We start from the raw sequence: 18,984 nt of genomic DNA on the forward strand, positions 1-18,984 counted from the left end.
CTGAGCTCCGCCGGCGCACCTGCGCGGCCAGCGGGGCGGCGGAGCCCCGCGCCGGGACCTGAGCGGGAGGGTGCGCGCCGGGAGCGGAGCCCCCGCGGCGCCGCCGCACGCCCGTAGCGGGTGCCGGAGCCCCGTCCCCGCCGGGGTTCCGGAGCCCCGTGCCCCCGGGCCCTGCGGAGCCCCGTCCCCGCCGCGCTCGGCCGCGCCCGGTGCCCCCCGTGACCCCCGGTGACCCCTCCGGGCGGGGGCGGGGCTCCCCGCCGGCCCCGCCCCCTTTCCCCGGGGCTTACCGGGTGTCACTTCCCCCATGTCGCGCGACGCTTCCGGCGGCGCCGCCCCGCCCGTTCCGCCGACGGCACTTCCGGGAGCGGGGCCGTGCCGCCGCCATCTTGGGCGGGCTCCGGGGCTGCGGCGGCGGCGGCGGCGGAGCGGGTCCCTCCATGGGAAGATGCAGCGGGCGGGGCCGGAGGAGGCGGCGAGGGCGCAGGCGGCGGCGGGGGGACCCGGGCGGAGCGGCGCCGAGGTGGCGGCGGCCCCCGCCGGGCGGCTCCTGAGGCGGGAGCTGCGGCTGCTCGAGTCCATCTTCCACCGCGGCCACGAGCGGTTCCGCATCGGCAGCGCCTGCCCGGACGAGATCAGCTGCGAGTTCGTGCCGGGGGCCGGGGCCCGCGCCGGCGCCTCCGCCTCCCGGGGGCCGCCGCCGGGGCCCGTCCGCATCCACTGCAACATCACGGTGAGCCCCGGGGGCGGCGGGGCCGGCGCCGTTGGGGCCCGGGGGGCGAGCCGGGCCTGCGCCCCAACGTCCCTGCCGGTGGCCGCCGCCGTTCCCCGCGGTGTCCGGAGCCCCCCAGCCCCGTGCCGCTGCCCGTGCCGCGGCCTGGAGCCCCTCGGAGCGCTCCCGTTCCCCCTGCTTGCCCCGGGTTTGTTTGGGAGGGTTTCCCCGGTCTCCCTTTGGCATCCTCCTCGCTGCCCCGGCTCACCCGCGCCGGTGTTGCGGGGATCCCGGTGCTGCGGGGCTCCCGGTGTTGTAGGGCTCGGTGCTCATGCCCTCTTTGCTCACGAGTTCCCCCTGGTTTGTGTCTCCGGACCAGGAGGGCTGGCAGAGCTTGGGTCGCCCCTGGTGTAGGTTCTGGATGGGGCTAACAGCCAGGGTTTTCTGGAGGGGCACGTTGGGAGCTTTGTCCTGGATTGAAGGTTCCTGCCCGGCCTCTGCTCTGCCAGGTTCTTCTGTAACAAAGCTCTGAGGGTGGAGTAGCCCATGGGATGCCCTCGGTGTCCTGCCTCTGCTGCCTTCCACGGGCAGAGGGGTGGCCAAAACGCCTCTGTCCCCACTCTGTGTTCAGCCCTGGGCCAGGGGGACGCAGCCCAGAGCCAGCCCAGCGTGGTCCCAGCTGGGGTTTGTGTTGCCCTCAGCCCAGGTTTATGCTGCAGGGTGGGTCAGTCACCTGTGGGCTGATCTCTGAGGGGTCTTCAGCAGCCTCCATGCCACCAACACCCCCTTCTCCCCCTGTGCAGGAGTCTTATCCAGCTGTTCCCCCCATCTGGTCTGTGGAGTCAGACGATCCCAACCTGGCAGCTATCCTGGAGAGGCTGGTGGAAGTCAGGAAAGGAAACACCTTGGTGAGATGTGCTCTGCAGCTGGCAGCTTTTGGGGGGCTTAATTCCCTGCTGGCAGCTTTTGGGGGTTAGCTCCCTGCTTACACGTCCCCAGCTGCCTGAAGTGGGGGTTGCCTCTGGTCTCATCAACGTTCCAGATGTTCGGGGTGAACTTGTCTGACATCATTTGATGCTGGGGTGGGATTTTGCACCTTGCTTGTGTCAGTGGGGCCTTTGCTGGCTGGCTGTAGGGCTGAGGCTCAGCAGGGCACGGAGCTCCCCACACTTGGCTGACCCTCTCTTCTCTGGACAGCTTTTGCAGCACCTGAAGCGAATAATCTCTGACCTGTGCAAACTCTACAACCTCCCCCAACATCCAGATGTTGAAATGTTGGACCAGCCTCTGCCGGCTGAACAGGTGAGTGGCTCAGGAGGAGGCTGCCAGAGCTCAGAAAACAAGTTACAAGTTCCCTGGTGTTTGCTCTGGAGGCTTTTGGGGGTTACCAGAAGAGGAACACAGTGGGTGAGAGTTTGGATTCCTGTCCTGGGTGATGCCAACATGCTCTGCTGGGCCTTGGTGCTGTTTCCTGTGAAGGCTCTCAGCTGCCCTTTGCTTTTAATTTGGTTCTGCTTGTTCATCCCTGTTTGGCCTCACCTTGGAAGCATCTGGGAAGGCAGAAGAGCATTTTCCCAGGATGCTGACCACACCATCTCCATCCCTGTCCTCTCCACAGAGCACCCAGGAGGAGGTGTCCTCTGAGGAGGAAGATGAAGAGATGCCAGAGGTAAGTGCCACCTTAGTTTGTGAGGATATGTGCCAGAGAGCTGGGCACAAGGAGAAAGGTGCTGAAAGGTGCAAGGATACAGGGGTAGAAGCCTGGGGGAAGCTTGTGGCCACCAGACAGGGAAGTTTGGACCAAAGGCTGGATAATTCTTGGCATTTTGATGCTGAGGATTCTGAGGCACAGCTGGGCTCCACATATTCACAAACCCCAGGAGAGCACAGGGGCTGAGCGTGGCCATGTGGCCTCCAGAGGCATGAGGATGAGCTGTGAGCAGAGCTGCTTGGGCAGTACATGCTGTTCTTTCTCCAAAGCCTGAAATTCCTGTGAGAGGGATGGGTTTCTGGGTTGCTGTTGCTGGCAGGGAAATCTCTGCTGCACGGAACTCCCACAGAGAGGATGAGGTCAGGTGGCTGAGTGTGCAAGTGAGCTGATTGCCAGCAGTGGTGGAGGCAGCCACACTTCACTGCAGGCTGAGGGCACCTTGCTGCACAACCCACAGGCTCTGGTTGTTTGGTTTTGCAGTTTAGAGCTCTGTGGAAGTGGGTGGAATAATCTTGAATCTCCATGGTGACGTTTAGCAATGCCTCAGACACGAGAACAGCACGGGCACTGAGTCAGCAGTGCTGTGGAGCCTGGGGGCAGGTCACTGAGCAGCAGCACCCCAGCACTTGGGGGGTTTTGGCAAAGTTAATTGCTTGCTAAATTGAGGTTGGGCTTTGCTAGCGTCCACAGGGAAAAGGGGGAGGGTTAAACTGGGACCAGCATAACCTTGTGAATCTGCAAATCTGCAGCTTTATGGCAAATCAGTGTGTGCAAGGCCTCCACTCCTGTGGGCTGGAAAAATAAATCCTGAGGAGCTGAGCATTCCCCCTTGTGCTTTCTGCTAATGCCAGGCGTTGTGGAGGGAGAAGGCTCGTGTGGAGCAAAGGTTTTCTGCTGAGCTGTGGGATTTGTTCAGCTGTGTGGAGGAGTGCAGCAGCAGAACTGTGTCCTGGCACACAGATTCATTATGCAGGTTAATCTCCTCGAGGGATTTTCTAGGAGGATCTGTTTTCCCGTGTGAGTCTAAAAGTGTCCATGGCCTTCCAAAAACACTGCTCAGTAGCCACGACCAGCCCAGAGAGGCCAGAGTAAACACTTAGTAAACACTAAATCAGAGGATTTAGTGCCAGTGCTGGAGCTGTGCATGCCCACAGCCACTTCCAGGCAGCTGCACCCTGTGTGCACGGGGACAGATTTCTGCAGTGGGCCCAGATGGCTGCAACTGTTTTTTTTCCCATCTGGGGCTTGCATTGCTACGTGTTATTTTTGGAAACAGTGAGGGCCAGAGGCTATTCTGTGGTCAGGTATTACACTTGGGGTGTTCTGAGCAGATCTAACGAGAGACCTGCTGTGAAATCCCTGCAGAAGGGAATGAGGGAATAACATCCCCTGCAGCTGGATTTGGGTGCAGGGGTCTGTTCTTCCTGTGTCCCTGTTGGGGTTTGGCTAGCCCAGGTGGCCTGGCAGCACTGTGCCAGGGGGCTGTGCTTTGTTCCAGCCACCCAGCAGCCTGGCACAAGCTGCTGGAGCCACAGGTGTGCCAGGACACAGGGTCGTGGTTACGTGGGGCTTGCTGAGGAGTGAGATTAATGGGTCATTATAAACAGGAATGAGACGTGGCAGGGGAGAATCCAGCAAACAAAGAGCTCACATGAGCCCAGCTCAATGCCCAGACCTTGTGCCTTCCGCTCTATTTGTGCCTCAGATCAGGAGCTGGGACTTCTGTGCTGAAAGAGTTGCACTAGGAATCCTTCCTGGGTCAGGGCAGCTCAGCACTCAGAGCAGGGAGGAGCAAAGGCACATCTCTTTGAGCTTTCCTCTTCCCTTCCCAGGACACTGAGGACTTGGACCACTATGAGATGAAAGAGGAAGAGCCGGCAGATGGGAGAAAGACGGAGGATGAAGGCATTGGGAAGGAAAACTTGGCCATTTTAGAGAAAATAAAAAAGAACCAGAGGCAAGATTACTTAAATGTACGTGTCGCCCAGTGGGCAGGTGGGCTGGGGAAGCAGAGGGACTCAAGGGCAAGAGTGATGGAGGCCCTTGCCAGCCCTCCAGCCCCAAATCAGAGGGGCTGTCCCCAGCCAAAGGTGCAGCAGTACCAGTTCTCCAGGGCTGATGGGGCTGAAGCAGAGGAGTCTGTGAGCTGCCTCTGCAGCTCAGGGAGGGCACTGGCTGACCCCAGGGGCATGGGTGCCTCAAGGGGCAGTCCTGCAGCAAGATCTAGGGCTCCCTTCTGCCACAGGAGCTGTGCCCTCACAATCACCTGAGGCTGTGGAGGTGCATTGTGCTTTTGTACCCCTGGGCTAAGATTCTAAGACAGTAGAGAGGACACAGAGGTGTTTCTGCTGCAGCTTTGCTGCCTGAGGTGACACATTTGGGAAGAGGGACAGGCTGAGAGGTGACAGGGAGGATACAGCCTGGTACAGAGGCTGGACCGAGTTGTAGCTCAGGTGTTGACCTCACAGAGCAGTAGGCATGGCTGGGTGCAGCATAACAATACAACTTTCCCCTCGCTGTTCCTTGCAGGGTGCAGTGTCTGGGTCTGTGCAGGCCACTGACCGGCTAATGAAGGAGCTCAGGGATATTTACCGATCACCAAGTTTCAAGGGCGGTGAGTGCTGCCAGGAGCTCTGGGCAGGAGGATTCCTCCTCCTCCCGTGGGGTACCCAGTGGGCCTTGGGGCTGTGCTGCTCAGCTGAGGGGGAGGATCCACAGCGTTGGATGGCTGTGGCTCTGTCAAGAGTGAAAAAAACCACCTTACCCTCTCTCTTCCCTGCCGTTGCTGGATGGAAGTGAGGAGCATGCTGTGGGTCAGAGAATCATCTGACTTTGAGGGGAATGGTGTTCCTACTCCTTTCCTGAGCCCAGGGACTCAGAGGAAGAGCCTGCTGCCCTCACAGGCACTGCCTTTCATGGAGGGACAGTGCCCAAATGAAGTTGTGCTGCAGGGCCCAGGGAGTTTGAAGTCTGGGTGATGGCTCACCCCCTCTCAGTGTCCCCCCACAGTGACCCCCCTGTGTTCTCCTTGCAGGATACTATGCAGTTGAACTAGTGAATGACAGCCTGTACGATTGGAACGTCAAACTCCTGAAGTAGGTGGCCCAGCTTGGGATCATGCTTTTTTTGGTGGGTTTTGGTTGATGGGACCAGAAAATCCGTGTGAGCAGAGGGGATGTGAGCATGGCAGGGGAGCACCAAGCAGACCTTGAGTTAGCATCTCTCAGGCAGCTGGCTTGCTGTCTCCACGACAAAAAGGAGATGATATCTCCAGACAAGATGAGGTAATTGGAGGGCTCTGCAAGTCTCTGCTGTTCCTAGAGTCCGGAGAGAGGTGCAGCAGGCAAACCCTGAGCTTTCACACCCTCCAGACACCAGTGCTGCCTTTTCCTTGGGCCAGGCAGCTTTTATTTTTAAGCTGGCAGCATGGAAAAGGGGTGTGATGGTCTTCTCTGCAAACCAGAAGCAGAATGCTGGGTGCTGCCCACGTGGCTGCCTGGCTGTGCAGGTACGGCAGCTCCGGGGTGTGGTGGCAGCGAGCGTGGCTGGCCTGAGGTGCACAGCCTTGCCTTGACCCTCTGGGCTTTTCCTGTCACAGGGTTGACGAGGACAGCGCTTTGCACAACGATCTTCAAATCCTCAAAGAGAAAGAAGGAACAGATTTCATCCTCCTCAACTTCTCTTTTAAAGTAAGGCTCCCCCTCTCCCCGAGAGACGCCTGAGCCGGCGAGGCATCAGAGAACTCAATGGCTCTGCTTCCCTTCTCTCATTGCAGGACAACTTTCCTTTTGATCCACCATTTGTAAGGGTTGTATCCCCGGTGCTGTCAGGGGGGTGAGTAACTGTCTGTCTCTGCAGTGCTGCTTCCTGCAGCAGTTTTCACTGGGGTTACCCAGAGCTGTGCAATCCTGTGACTTCCTTGACATGGATTTGCCATTGGGAAGCAGACAGCAGTGATGGAGTTTTTAGCATTCTTTTTTCCATCAGAAATCTAATCAGAGAAGGTGTTTCACCTCTGGAGCAGCGGGTGGGTACCATCACATCTGTCTGTGTGTGGTAACTTTGTCTGATTCCTTCCCAGGTATGTTCTGGGTGGTGGTGCCATCTGCATGGAGCTGCTTACGAAACAGGTGAGTGCTGGTCCCTGGGGGAGCTCTTCTGCCTACCACACTCTGTATTCCTGACAGCCCCTGCCCTCCCACTGCCTGCCAGGGCTGGGGAAGGCTCTTTGGTGGCACAGGTGTGGCCTCACTGTGTGTTTCATCCCTAAGGGCTGGAGTAGTGCCTACTCCATCGAGTCGGTGATCATGCAGATCAGTGCAACGCTGGTGAAAGGGAAGGCACGAGTACAGTTTGGAGCCAACAAGGTAAGGCCTGGCCAGTGTAGGAGAATGGGGGGTGGCAGACGGGGGCACAGCCAGGTCTGGCACACAGGGAAGGTGTGTGGGATGGCTTCCCCAAGGTTCCTGCTGGACTGACGCTCTCCTTGCCTTCCCTTGCAGAACCAGTACAGCCTGACAAGAGCACAGCAGTCCTACAAGTCCCTGGTTCAGATCCATGAGAAGAATGGTAAGGGCTGAGGGAGGGGGCCTGCATTTTCCCTTGCTTGTTTGAGCTCTCCAGACAAGCCACTCGAGTTTTATCCTGCCTTAGGTGCAGAGGTGACAGCAGCAGTGGCAGCTGCTGTAACACAGTGTGGCTGCTGCCCTCTCTGCTGCCAGTGCTGGGCTCTGGTGGCTGTAACTAGAGGCAGCACCTCACTGATGGCTTGGACTTGATCTGAGAGGTCTTTTCCAACCTGAATGATTCCGTGTTTTGCCTGTGTGGTGTTGGGAAGTCAGCCAGAGGAAAAGTCCCCCAGAAATCAGGAATATGTGGCCCTTTAGAAGTGGGACTTGGCTGCTTTTGACAGCTTCTCCAGGTGCAGTTTCCTGCCTCACACATCTCTCCTCATTCCAGGCTGGTATACACCACCCAAGGAGGATGGCTAATGTGGATGCTGCAGGACCAATCTGAATATCTTCTGGATGCTCTACTTGGATCTTAGTGATGCCTCTTGGCTTTCTCCCAGGATGTAATAGCTCTGCCTGTTGCAGGACAATACTGGCTGTTCAAAACTCTAAATAACTGTTTAAGGAGTTGGACTGACCCAGAACACTTGCTGGGCCCGTGCTAGCAGGCATTCTTATTAAAACAAACTCTTGAGCCTCTTGTATTGCTGGAAACTTTTGACTCTACTCCAGTCTAGAGCATCCTCCTTACCTATGCTATGGATTTAATTTATTTTCTTATTTCATGTACACTGCTTTTTTTTGTTACGGTGTATGATGGATGTGTATGGAAAATGTATCTTTGGAGAAAAATTACAGTTTGTTAATTTGAGAATGCTGGTCTAACTAATTTTTTCCAAGCTCCTGCTGGGTGGGTTGTGCCCTGCAAACCCTGCTGCAGCCCTGGTCCCAGGGTGAGGCAGTCAGTGGAGCTGTGGTTGCCCAAGACTTGGTGCAACCGCCTTGGGAGAAGAAAAGCCCTTTTGTGTTTTGAAGGGAGCAGGGTCTCTGCCCCATCTTCCCTGGGCAAACCCAGCTTTTCTGTATAAACTGCAGACTTACACCTCGAAGCACAGAGGGGGAGATCTGAGGCTGCCCTCTCCTGCAGTGGAGGAAGGGTCTGTGGGTGCATCCCAGGGCTGCCATCTCCCACCCCACACATCTCCCTGTCCTCTTGCTGAGCAGTAAGCTGAGCTGAGGCTTGAGCTTTGTCCTGTTTCTCCCCACCAGCCACGCATGGAGGCCGAGCCCTTTGTCCCCATCCCTGCTGTGGCTGCAAGCTTCTGCAGGGAGTGGAGCACGGGGCTCTGTCCTGCCACTGCCCCCTCCCTGGCCAGGACCTGTTCCAGCAGTGAACACCCCGTTCTATGGGGTTTTCTTTTACCCCCCTCAAGCTGTTCCTGCTCTCCTCTGTACCCCAGCCCCCCGTGGATGGGGTTGCTGCAGTTGTGGCCTGTTTCCCTGAATCCCCACGGCCCTGTTTTGAGTCAGCTGGAAGGAGATTTGGGCTGTTGGAGCTCCTCTAACTTGGGCCACGTCCTCGTCTGGAGGACAGAAGTGTCAAAGATGGAACCATGCGTATTAATTCACTGTGTTTGAATAAAAGTCATTAGAAAATCAAAGAGCCTCAGAACTCCATTATCTACTTCAGCAGCTGCTTCTGTCCTGCTCAGAGCCTTGGCATAAAAAGATGCTGTTAGGAGAGGGATTACTCACAGCTGCAGGAGCGGCTCTGGCCTCATCTTGGGGACTATTTTTGAGTGCTTTGCTGAAGGACCAGAGGATTTGTGAAGCTGAGCAGCTCTGCCCTGTGTCCTCCAGCCCAGACCAGCATCTCTTGGGGTTCTGGGTCCCCTCCAACCCTGTTCCTGGTACCTGGGGCTGGGGGGCAGAAACAGCTGCACTCAGTTCCCACTTTTAGCTCAGGAACTTTCTAGGTAGCAGGTTAACCGAGTTTAATGAAGGTTTAAAACACTTGTGGGGCTTTCTCTGGTGAAGTAGGGGCTGCTCTGCTGAGCCCAGCGATGGGCTTGGGTTGGGATTGGGGAAGTAGAGTTTTCCTAAGCCTCAAAAAGGCAAAGCTGAAGCCAGGTGAGTTTGGGCACCAGCCCAGTGTCATTGCACCCCTGCAGGGCACATCCCTGTGGGAGCTGGCAGAGAACAAGGACGGGGGAAATCTTCCCAAAGGAGAAATGTGGCACGTTGGTGTGAACACCACTGCAGCACAAAGCCACCAGGAGAGTGCTGCTCTGTCCTATTGAGGCCCCATAAAAATTGAGGGGGACTGAAGTAAGAGGGATTGAACTGAGGGGGACTGAATTAAGGAGGACTGAAGTCTGCCTTCTGAAGGAAAGAAAAGGAACCAGCACCCGAGTTTGCTGGCGGGGAAGCAGAGTTTTCCTAGTTTTCCTGGAAAAGGCCAAGCTGAGATCGCAACGGCAGTTCGGGCACCAGCCTGCCAGTGGCATCGCTGCCCTGCGAGGCACATCCTGCCCAGCAGCCAGGAAATCGCCATCACTTCCTACAGCCCTGCCAGCAGCCAGCACCTCCCTCTGTACAGGAGAGGAGCCCGTACTCTGCACAAACTCCCATCCTGGAGCTGTGGGAGCGATCCTGCCACAAATCCCTCTCCTCTTCCCGTGCAGCTGCAGAGGGGAGGTTGCTGTTGTAAGGGCTCCCCTGGCACTACAGGAGCCCAAACCACGGGGTCTGCTCGCTCTTCCAGCAAGGTGACAGCTTGGCTGGAGTGGTGTGAGGCACAGAGTGACAGCGCTTGTGCCCGGCCGGGCTGGGCAGGGGTGATGTGCACCAGGTCCCTGTGCAGGCGGCTGTGCACAGGGGGCTGTGCAGCCCCCACCCATGAGCAGAGCCTTGCCCAGGCTCAGTCCTCAGGGTCTCTGGAGGGTCTCGCTGCTCTGTGCTGTCCTGGAGTCTCTGTGCGGGGTCCACTCGTACGGTCCGTCCGGGGGGATCCGTGCGTACGGTGGTCCCATCAGCCAGGCAGGGTCCCGGGGGGTCGCAGCCCCAGCGGGACCGGACCCCCACCGGAGCTTCCCACGGCTCGCCGGGGCCGCCTGCCCGCGCCGCTCCCGGGGCCGCCCCTCCGGATCTGGGCGGGGAGCGCCGGCCCTGCCGCCCCCTCCGGCCCCTCCGGCCCCTCCGGCCCCGGCCCGGCCCCGGCCCATCCCGTCGCAGCCGCATGGGGCCCCCCGGGCCGGCCTGACCCCTCTCCGAAGCCCCGAAGCCCCCGGAGACGGGCCCTGCCGAGGAGCCGCGACGGGACCCCCCGGCTGCCCCTTCCCGGCCGGGACCTCCGGAGCTCGGAGAGACCCCCCCGGGCCCCGTCCGCAGGGGCAGCGCACCCCTGGAACCCCCCCGGGACTGCCCCGGCCGGACTCCTCCGACAGCCGGCGGGACCCCCCGACTCACCCCATTGCTGGAGCAGACACGCCGGCCCCCTCCGAGACCCTTCCCCGGGGCCAGGGACCTCCGAGGGCACGCGGTTTCCTCCCCGGCACCCCTGGGGACCCACCAGCTGTCCCCGCCGGGGCCGAGGACGCCTGGAGCCCCCCACCAAGGCCCCGGTCCCCCGGCCCGCATCCCCGCTCCCGGGCTGGCCCCAGTCCGCAGAGGATCCCGTTCCCAGGGCTGGGGGCAGCCGGGCTGCCCAGCGCCCCCCGGCTGAGTCGACTCCGACTCAGGGGGTGTCCTGGAGCCCCCGGGGGGCTGCGGGACCCGGCGTCTCCCCAGCTCCATGGCGGCCAAGTGGTTCAAGGAGTTCCCATCCAACCTGAAGACGGTGTCAGAGAAGGCTCGGCCGGGAAGCGGGAGCCTCGGGAAGAGCCGCAAGAACTCAACCGCTGAGCTGGGGGGCTGCCGGGGGGCCGGGGGTGGCAAGGAAGGGGGCAGCCGGCTGTCACGGGACAACCTGCAGGGTCTGCTCCAGGCCGCCACCGGGAAGATGAGGAAGAATTCGCGAGCGGAGGGAGGCACGCCGGAGGGACCCTCCAAAACCTACATCAACCGCCTCATCAAGGTGGAGGCTTCCGAGAAGAACGGGAAGGGGCACCCCGGAGCCGTGCCTGCCAGCCTGCCTGCCCCCGAGCAGGACAAGGGGAAGCCCCCCAAGACAGAGACGGTAAGGCAGGGACCGGGAGCCGGGGGCAGAGGGGGAGATGGGAGAGTGAAGCGCTGGCAGCTTTAACTGCTTTGGTCTCCGACTCATTAGCCTGGCTGACTTCATCCTTTTATCCTGCCCGGCTCCACTGCCTTTAAATTCCTTCAAAGCTGCCTTCATCCCAGCTGCCCTTCATCACCCATTCGAGGGTGGGGGGGATCGTTGGGCATCCTCATCCTAAGCCAGCCTGACCCCGGAGCTCATCTGCTGGTTAAACAAAGGCTGATGCAAAACTTTTCTGGGAAGCTGGTCTTTCAACCCTGCACAGCCTTGGGAGGACTAGGAGTCAGTCAGCAGGATTGCTGTCACTCACAAGGGTCCTCGAGCTCCCCCCAGGCTCCTCACCATCACTGAGGGGCGCAGGAATGGTCTGGACTGTCCCCACCCAAAGGTGCCACTGGGTGCATCTGGGGTTGTGGCACGGCTCCCAGCTAAGATGCCATCCTTCCCTGGGGGACCCCAGTGTGCCTATTCCTTGCCTGGCTCTCCTGCTGGGGTCCCCACGGCCCCCCGAAGCCAGAAATGCCTGTTCTCTGCCCAGGTCATCATCCTGGAGGATTACGCAGACCCTTACGACGCCAAAAGGACCAAGGGGCAGCGGGACGCCGAGCGCCTGGGGGAGAACGACGGGTACATGGAGCCCTACGACGCCCAGCAGATGATCACAGGTATGTGCCACGTTGAGCCGTGCCACGGCCGCGCAGCTGGCACCGCTCCCCGGCCGGGAGGCCGCGGCTGCCCTCGGAGCCCCCCGGAGCAGGAGGCTCCGGGAACAGGAAAGCAGCTCGGCCGCTTCCTGCGGCTGCGCGGGGCCAGATAAGGAGCGGGAGCAAGGCCGGACACTGACCCGTGCTGGCCGCCGTGTCCGTGACCTGCTGCCATCGCCCGGCGGGCGCATGTGGCCGCTGCAAAGCCCTCGATGCCCCCCCAGCCATCCCAGGGTACCACCCCCCAAAGAGCTGCCAGTGGACGTGCCCCCCAGCCAGCGACACCCCTGGCTGGCGTGGCCACCGTCCAGCTGGCCACAACAACAGGAACTGACTGGGCCGGAAGCTGGAAATAAAAGATTTGCTGCTGATTTTTTTTTTTTTTTTCCGTGCGGGGCAGCCCAGGCTGCTCGGCGAGGACTGGCGCCGTGGGGAGAAGCGGGGGGCTGGGAGGGGCGAGCCCCTGGGGTTGGCCGCCCGCGCTGCTGAGCTCCAGCTTGGGGTGTAGCATCCTGCTGCCGTGGAGCCCAGCTGGCCCCAGTGGCGTGGGGCTGTGGCGCCAGCAGCCCCAGGGCTGGACAGCAGAGCAGGCGCCATGAGGATGGGCCCCTTCCTGCTCCAGCTCCTCCCGAGCTGGCTCCCAGTGGGGCGTTGTCGGCGTGGAGTGCCCAGCACATCCCTCAGTGAGGGCTGCTGGTGGGACTGGGGGGGTCTCGGGGGACACGCAGCCCCATCCCTGACCCACCGTCCCTCTTCCCCACAGAAATCCGTCGCCGTGGCTCCAAGGATCCCCTGGTCAAAGCCATCCTGCTGCTGGACGGCCCTGGAGAGCCTGGGGAGGGGGGTGCCAAGTTGGATCTTGCCAAGAGGCTGGGGGGCAAGGAGGCGGCGGGGAAGGGGCCACAGCTCTATGACACCCCTTATGAGCCTGGGGAGGGGGTGGCCGGGGGGACCCCCGAGCGCAGGGTCAGGGCTGGTGATGGGCGCCTGCCCGAGAACGACGAGCGCCCGGCGGGGGAGTATGAGCAGCCCTGGGAGTGGAAGAAGGAGCAGATTGTCAAAGCGCTGTCAGGTAGGGGACAGGGACAGGATGGGAGTGAGGGTGGGAGGAAGGGACCGGCGTGGGGTGGGAATGGGGATGGCAGCAGGGACAGGGTGATGTGATGTGAGGTGATGTGGCTTGTGGTTGATGTTACACACCTTTCTAGCAAGGCTTGTCACAAGAGGACAAGGCGCAATGGGTTTTGACCATAAGGGACACTTTAGACACAAGGATTTTCTTGGGCTGAGGGTGGCACAGGCTGCCCAGAGAGGTGATGCCTGCCAGGCCAGGTTGGATGGGGCTCTGAACGACCTGATGTAACTGAAGACGTCCCTTCTCATGGTGGGGTGTTGGACCAGATGGGGACACACACATGGTTGGAGAATGGGTTAGGACTGGCAATGGGGACAGGGATGGAGCTAGGGATGGGGATCAAAAGCGGAGGTGGGGCTTTGGGGGCTCACACCTTGTCCCTCCCAGTCCAGTTTGAGGGCTCGGAGCGCCCCAAGGAGGAGACGCAGCGGCAGCACCTCCGCCAGAAGAGCTGGACCCCCAAGATGCTGAAGCCGGCGGGCACCGAGCACAGCGAGGGGGAGCGGGTGGACCCCGCCCTGGCCCTGGAGAAGCAGCCGTGAGTAGCGAGGCCGATCCAGGCGTGGGGAGCGGGGCGAGGAGGGGGCCCGGTGCTCAGCCTCCCCTCGCCGTGCCCCCTCCGCAGCTGGTTCCACGGGGCCATCACGCGGGCTGAGGCCGAGAGCCGGCTGCAGCCCTGCCGGGAGGCGGGGTACCTGGTGCGCACCAGCGAGACGGGCAGCGGCAAGTACTCCATCGCGCTCAAGTGAGTGTCGGGGTGCCCGCAGAAATGGGGGGGGTCCCCACCCTGGGGTGATGGGGTGAATCCCCACTCTGGGGCGCTGCTTCGGCGGGAGCTCCCCTCCCCACCCTGGGTTGTTCACGCCAAAAATTCTGATGGGGAGGGAGCACCCAGATCCCGAGGGATGGCAACCCCGGAATCACGGGGGGACCCAGGCATCCTGGGGCGAAGCTGGGGCGGAGTGGGGGGGGGTACGGCGTGTTCCCCCCCCCCCATCCCCGGCACATTGTCGGGAGCGCCAGCGGCGTTTCCTTCCTGAGGAAGCGCAGCCCCTGGAGCCGAAACAATCAGAGCGGGACGGGAACAAACAGGGGTGGATACGGCCGCGGGGCAGGCGGGCGCCGGGGGGCTGGCGGCAGCACTGATGCCTGCCGGCCGCCCAGGACCAGCCAGGGCTGCGTCCACATCATCGTGGCCCAGACCAAGGACAACAAGTACACGCTGAGCCAGGCCAGCGGCGTCTTCGCCAGCATCCCCGAAGTCGTGCACTACTACTCCACGGAGAAGCTGCCCTTCAAGGGGGCCGAGCACATGGCCCTGCTGCACCCCGTGCACTGCAAGCTGCATTAAGCGTCGGCTGGTGCCGCCCCCGAGTGGTCTGCGACCCCCTCCCCACCCCTGTGGCATGAGACAGCCATGGGCACGTACCACGGGAAGGGTCCAGTGAGAGAAGCCCTGCCGTGTCTCCAGTCCTGAAGGGACCCCACTGCTGGGCTCCAGCAGGGCTGGATTTGTCCCTTTTGCTGGGATGAGTCCTGACCACCCTGTGCCAGACTTGTCACGGGGCTGCCCACGTGCCCGAGCTGGGGGCATGCAGCGAGGCTGGGATGTGTAATGATCTAGTAAAATAAACTTGTTGGCTGAGAGGGAGCAGTGGTCGTGGGGGTCTGGGATGGGCCTGGTGCTGGCAATCACCAGTTCTGGGGGCCAGGGGTACTGGGGCTCCCCCAACAGCACATCTGCATCCTGCCAGGCTTTTTATAGCAGGGGGCCAGCAGAAGGGAAGAGGAACACTGTCCCCAGGGTGCCTGAGCACCCTCTTCCCTCGACCTGTGGTTTCCTGCCTGGGTGCAGCTGCAGCTCCCCGGGGTGTTGCACAACCCAGGCAGAGGAGGCACGGCTGGGGCTGCAGGGCTGGGGGGCTCTGGCACAGCCTGGGAGGCACCAGCGAACCACGGAGCACAGCCTGGGGAGGCACAGTTGGAGTACAGCAAGGTGAATGAAGTGGGGGTACAACCCCACTGGAGCCAGTCCCAGGCGATGGGGGGGCTGCAGCGACCCCTCTGCCACCCCACTCCTCCCAGCAGCCACTCCAGTAGAAATCCAAAGCATTTATTTGAGCCACATCGTCCCGTTTCTCCAACATATGATTTAAAAAGGAGCAGAGGTGTGGGGCTGATCCAGCCAGGCCCTCCCTCCCCGACCCCTGTGGCACTGTAGGGACCAGGCCCTTCCCTGCAGGACCCCAGACCCAGTCCTGGGCCAGCTCCCAAGCTCTGGTGCAGCCATGCTTCCAGTGCTGTCACTCCTGGCCATCCCAGCCCGGCCATGGTGCTGAAGGTGCCCCCAGGACCCAGTTTGAGTTTTTTCCCAGCTGATTCCCCATGGGGGATGGCATTGATTCTCCTCCTCAGAGGCTTGTCCCAGCCACAGAGCCACCAGGTAGTGAGGGGGGGAGAACTGCTCCCAGAGCTACATCGAAGCCCTGGGGGCCCCCATCCAAACACCTGCCAGTGTATTCAGCCCCTGGCTACTGCCCTGAGGAGGAATAATCTGCCTGAGTTGTGTGGAGCACTCCAGGGGCTGAGGGGGCAGGCTGTGAGAGCAGAGGGGTGTCACTGAGTGTGGGTGGGGGTAAGCTTAGAGGGACCAGCATGTGCTGCCCCTCGCCCTCGGGCTTGGTTGTCTCCTGCCCACTTGTCAACCACATCTGCCTGTACCTGCAGGGGAGAAGAGCAGCTGCAGGTTAGGGAGGGGGCAGACACAGCCCCCTGGACCAGCCCCCCTGGCACTCACCTCACCACGATGCCAACAAACAGGGCGATGCCAAGGAGCAGACTGCCCCCGGTGACCAGGAAGGCATAGGGGGATGCCACAGGCTGGGTGCTGGATTCCATGACAGACCCTGACGGAGAATGGGCTCACTGTGAGGATAAGGGACCTGGGTGTCCCTGGCCCCCAGCCCCAGTCCAGGAATCCTTCCTCACCACGAGCACCATTAGTATCATCCTGCCTGAAGAGGTTGGGGGGCAGTGTCACCCCATAGGTGCCATCCTCCATGGGGACCTGCAAAAGGTGTGGGGGCACAATGGGACAGGTCAGCCCTCATGCCCTGGTGTCCCCGTGTCCCACAAGGAGACCCCTTGAGGAGCGTGTGATGCTTCCCAGGGCTGAGTTACCTGTGAGCTGAAAGGCTCCATTTCAGAGGTGAGGTCCCAGGGGTCTGCAGAGCGGGGGGCGAGTATGAAACTGGGAGAGCCCACGCTGAGCCCCCAGTCCCAGGGCCCCACGCTCCCCTCCTACCTGTCCAGGGGGTACCCACGGCCTCCTGGCTCCACTCGCTCCACGTGCCGTGGCTGAACTCATCCTTGGCCCTCACCTGCACCACGTGCCTCGTCCCGCGCCACGCGTCGCGGATGTCCAGCCACGTCGCTGTCACCTGATCCACCTGGAGGGGACAACACGGGGCTGGGGACAGCCTGGCCAGGGACAGGCAGCACGCCAGCAGGCGGGGTCTCACCTCCGTGAAGGTCGGGGCAGGCTCGGGGCGGTAGCGGACCTGGAAGCGGAGCCAGTAGAAACGGGGGTCCCAGGAGGGGGGGTAGGACCAGTTCACCTGCAGCCGCTGCGGCGCCTTCTCCACAGCCTCCACCGTGACGTTGACAGGGGGGTCTGGCTTCACTGCCGGGGAAGAGGGGGCTCAGGGCCTCGCACTGCACCCTCGGCCCCCCCAGCTCCCAGCAGCAACGGGCAGCACTCACAGACACCGCTGAGGGTGATGATTTTGTCTTTGCCGGCCGAGCCGCCGGCGCCGTTGCTGACGCACGTGGACACCACCAGGGGTTTGGTATCATCGGTGCCAGGTGGCACCTTCAGCCGGCAAACGAACTTCCGTGCCTTGGAGAAGTAGTGGCACTGCTGCTCTGTGGCATTCTCGGCCACAAACCTGCGGGGTCACAGCTCAGGGGGGGCTGCGGCATGCTCTAGGCACAGGGCAGCCGTGGGGGACATGTCCTATGATGTGGGGTCAGCAAAAGGGTCTGTGGGGAGGGATACATTCTGTGCCATGGGGTCCCTGGCAGCACTGGGCAACGGGGCTATAAAGAAGGAACACATCCTGTGCTGTGGACTCCCAGCTACCCGCAGCTGCTAGGAAAAGAGTCTGCAGAGAGGCAGGCAGCTTGAGCCACGGGGTCCCAGAAGGCACCAGGGAAAGGGTCCATGGACAGGGACATGTTCTGTCCTATTGGGGTCCCACGGTGGATGCAGTGACAGCACTCACCTCCGCTTCACCCAGAGCGTCGCCAGCGTCCCTGGGGATGGCTTCTTGTGCTGCGGCCACTCACACAGGACATCCTTGTCGTGGCTCCGCCGGTAGCAGACGACCTGGGGAGTTTCAGGGGGCTCTGCAAGGCAGGGAGGTGCTGGGGGACAGGGGCCACCACAGGCAACGCTGCCAGGGACGTTCCCACCCCAGCGTGGACCCACCTGCCACCAGCAGCCGCAGGGAGCGCAGCAGCTGGCTCCCCACGGAGCAGCTGTAGTGCCCGGAGTCCTTGTAGCGCAGCCGCCGCAGGAGCAGCGTGTTTCCCTCTGCCAGCTGTCGTGCCCAGCTCCCCGCTGCCCCCTGCTCCTCCACCTGCCACAGCACCGTGCCATCTGCGGGCACCTCGTCCTGGCAGGTCAGAGTGATGTTGCCTCCCAGGTGGCCCAACACCGTGTCCTGCGGCAGTCCTGGAGGAACAAGAGGGGACCAGGGGATGAAGATGAGACCCCAGGCCGGGTGGGTGGCCCTGGAGATGGAAGGCACCCAACCATCTGCTCCCCATGCCTGGTGAGTGCTGGGGGTCAGGGCACTGAGCTGGAGAGCAGCAGTGGCTCCTCACGTTGTGGCGGGGAGCACAGTCAGGGAAGGTGGCACACTGGGACCGGTGGTCCCGGGAGTCCCTGGGTGGGGGTCAGTCCAGTGCCAGAGGGGTTAAGCGACTGCGCTGGCCGGCAGCCCGGGTGAGGCCTGGGCAGCGCTCCCGGCTCCCTCCAAAGGTCAGTGGCCAGCGTGAACCTGCTGTTCCCTTCCTCCTGCTGCTGGGAACGCACGCAGCACCCGGGACACAGCACCCGGGATAGGACACGGCACCGGGGGATATGACACAGCACCGGGGACACAGCACCGGGACGGGACAGAGCACCCGGGACACAGCACCCGGGATGGGACACAGCACGGGGACACAGCACCGGGACACAGCACGGGGACACAGCACCGGGACACAGCACCCGGGATAGGACACGGCACCAGGGATATGACACAACACCGGGACACAGCACCCGGGACACAGCACCCGGGACGGGACAGAGCACCCGGGATAGGACACAGCACCCGGGACTCAGCACCCGGGATGGGACACAGCATCGGGACACAGCACCGGGACACAGCACGGGGACACAGCACCGGGACACAGCACCCGGGATAGGACACGGCACCAGGGATATGACACAACACCGGGACACAGCACCGGGACACAGCACCGGGACACAGCACCCGGGACACAGCACCGGGACACAGAACTAGGACACAGCCCCCAGCCCCCGGGGGTGCCGTACCACCACCCGCCCGCCTCCCCGGCCCGGCTGAGCCCCGGCGGGGCAGGCACGGAGCCGCGTGTGTCCCCTCGCCGAGCCCGGACCCACGAGGCCCAGGCTCGGGCAGCGGCTCGGGGCCAGCCCCGCTCCCGCCCGGCCCGCGGCCAGTCGCACTCACCGGCGGGGCCGCAGGGCCGCCCGGCGGCGGCGAGCTGCAGGAGGAAGCGGAGAGGGAGGAGAAGGAGAAGCGGCCCCGGCGGCCGCGCCATGCGCCCGGTCCCGGGGAGGAAAACATCGGCGGCGGCCGCGGTTGTGAAACCGGGCAGGGGCGGGGCGGCACGTGCGCCCGGGGCCGGGCGAGCCAAGGCCGCCCCTCCGCCGAACCCTCCCCCGGATACGGGACACGGCAGG

General features: G+C 62.1%; 3 protein-coding genes across 4 annotated transcripts; 2 read left to right on the forward strand and 1 right to left on the reverse strand.

Annotated features, from left to right (window-relative positions):
- The first annotated feature begins 156 nt into the window (after positions 1-156).
- UBE2Q1 (ubiquitin conjugating enzyme E2 Q1) lies at positions 157-7,808 on the forward strand. Its single transcript, XM_064401415.1, has 13 exons — positions 157-733; positions 1,516-1,620; positions 1,910-2,014; positions 2,331-2,381; positions 4,256-4,396; positions 4,953-5,037; positions 5,458-5,518; positions 6,022-6,112; positions 6,199-6,257; positions 6,505-6,553; positions 6,695-6,790; positions 6,926-6,992; positions 7,383-7,808. The coding sequence occupies exons 1-13, from the start codon at positions 308-310 to the stop codon at positions 7,412-7,414; spliced, it is 1,368 nt and encodes a 455-aa protein (XP_064257485.1). The 5' UTR covers positions 157-307; the 3' UTR covers positions 7,415-7,808.
- A 2,312-nt stretch (positions 7,809-10,120) lies between these two features.
- SHE (Src homology 2 domain containing E) lies at positions 10,121-14,637 on the forward strand. The gene is made up of 6 exons (XM_064401675.1): positions 10,121-11,111; positions 11,692-11,818; positions 12,621-12,929; positions 13,380-13,530; positions 13,618-13,737; positions 14,157-14,637. Exons 1-6 carry the CDS (start codon positions 10,728-10,730, stop codon positions 14,341-14,343), a joined length of 1,278 nt encoding a protein of 425 aa, XP_064257745.1. The 5' UTR covers positions 10,121-10,727; the 3' UTR covers positions 14,344-14,637.
- A 452-nt stretch (positions 14,638-15,089) lies between these two features.
- IL6R (interleukin 6 receptor) lies at positions 15,090-18,947 on the reverse strand. Of its 2 annotated transcripts, none has more exons than XM_064401485.1 (10): positions 18,752-18,947; positions 17,482-17,727; positions 17,276-17,399; positions 16,755-16,939; positions 16,514-16,674; positions 16,297-16,441; positions 16,173-16,216; positions 15,981-16,059; positions 15,790-15,898; positions 15,090-15,713 (listed from the first exon to the last, which is right to left on the reverse strand). In XM_064401485.1, exons 1-10 carry the CDS (start codon positions 18,840-18,842, stop codon positions 15,524-15,526), a joined length of 1,374 nt encoding a protein of 457 aa, XP_064257555.1. In that variant the 5' UTR covers positions 18,843-18,947; the 3' UTR covers positions 15,090-15,523. The 2 variants fall into 2 exon arrangements, with proteins under 2 accessions (XP_064257555.1, XP_064257556.1); XM_064401486.1 differs by having other exon boundaries at positions 17,276-17,379; positions 18,752-18,943.
- Between the last annotated feature and the right edge of the window lie 37 nt (positions 18,948-18,984).

The sequence above is a fragment of the Passer domesticus genome, chromosome 32, assembly GCF_036417665.1.
Source record: "Passer domesticus isolate bPasDom1 chromosome 32, bPasDom1.hap1, whole genome shotgun sequence".
Taxonomy (NCBI): domain Eukaryota; kingdom Metazoa; phylum Chordata; class Aves; order Passeriformes; family Passeridae; genus Passer; species Passer domesticus.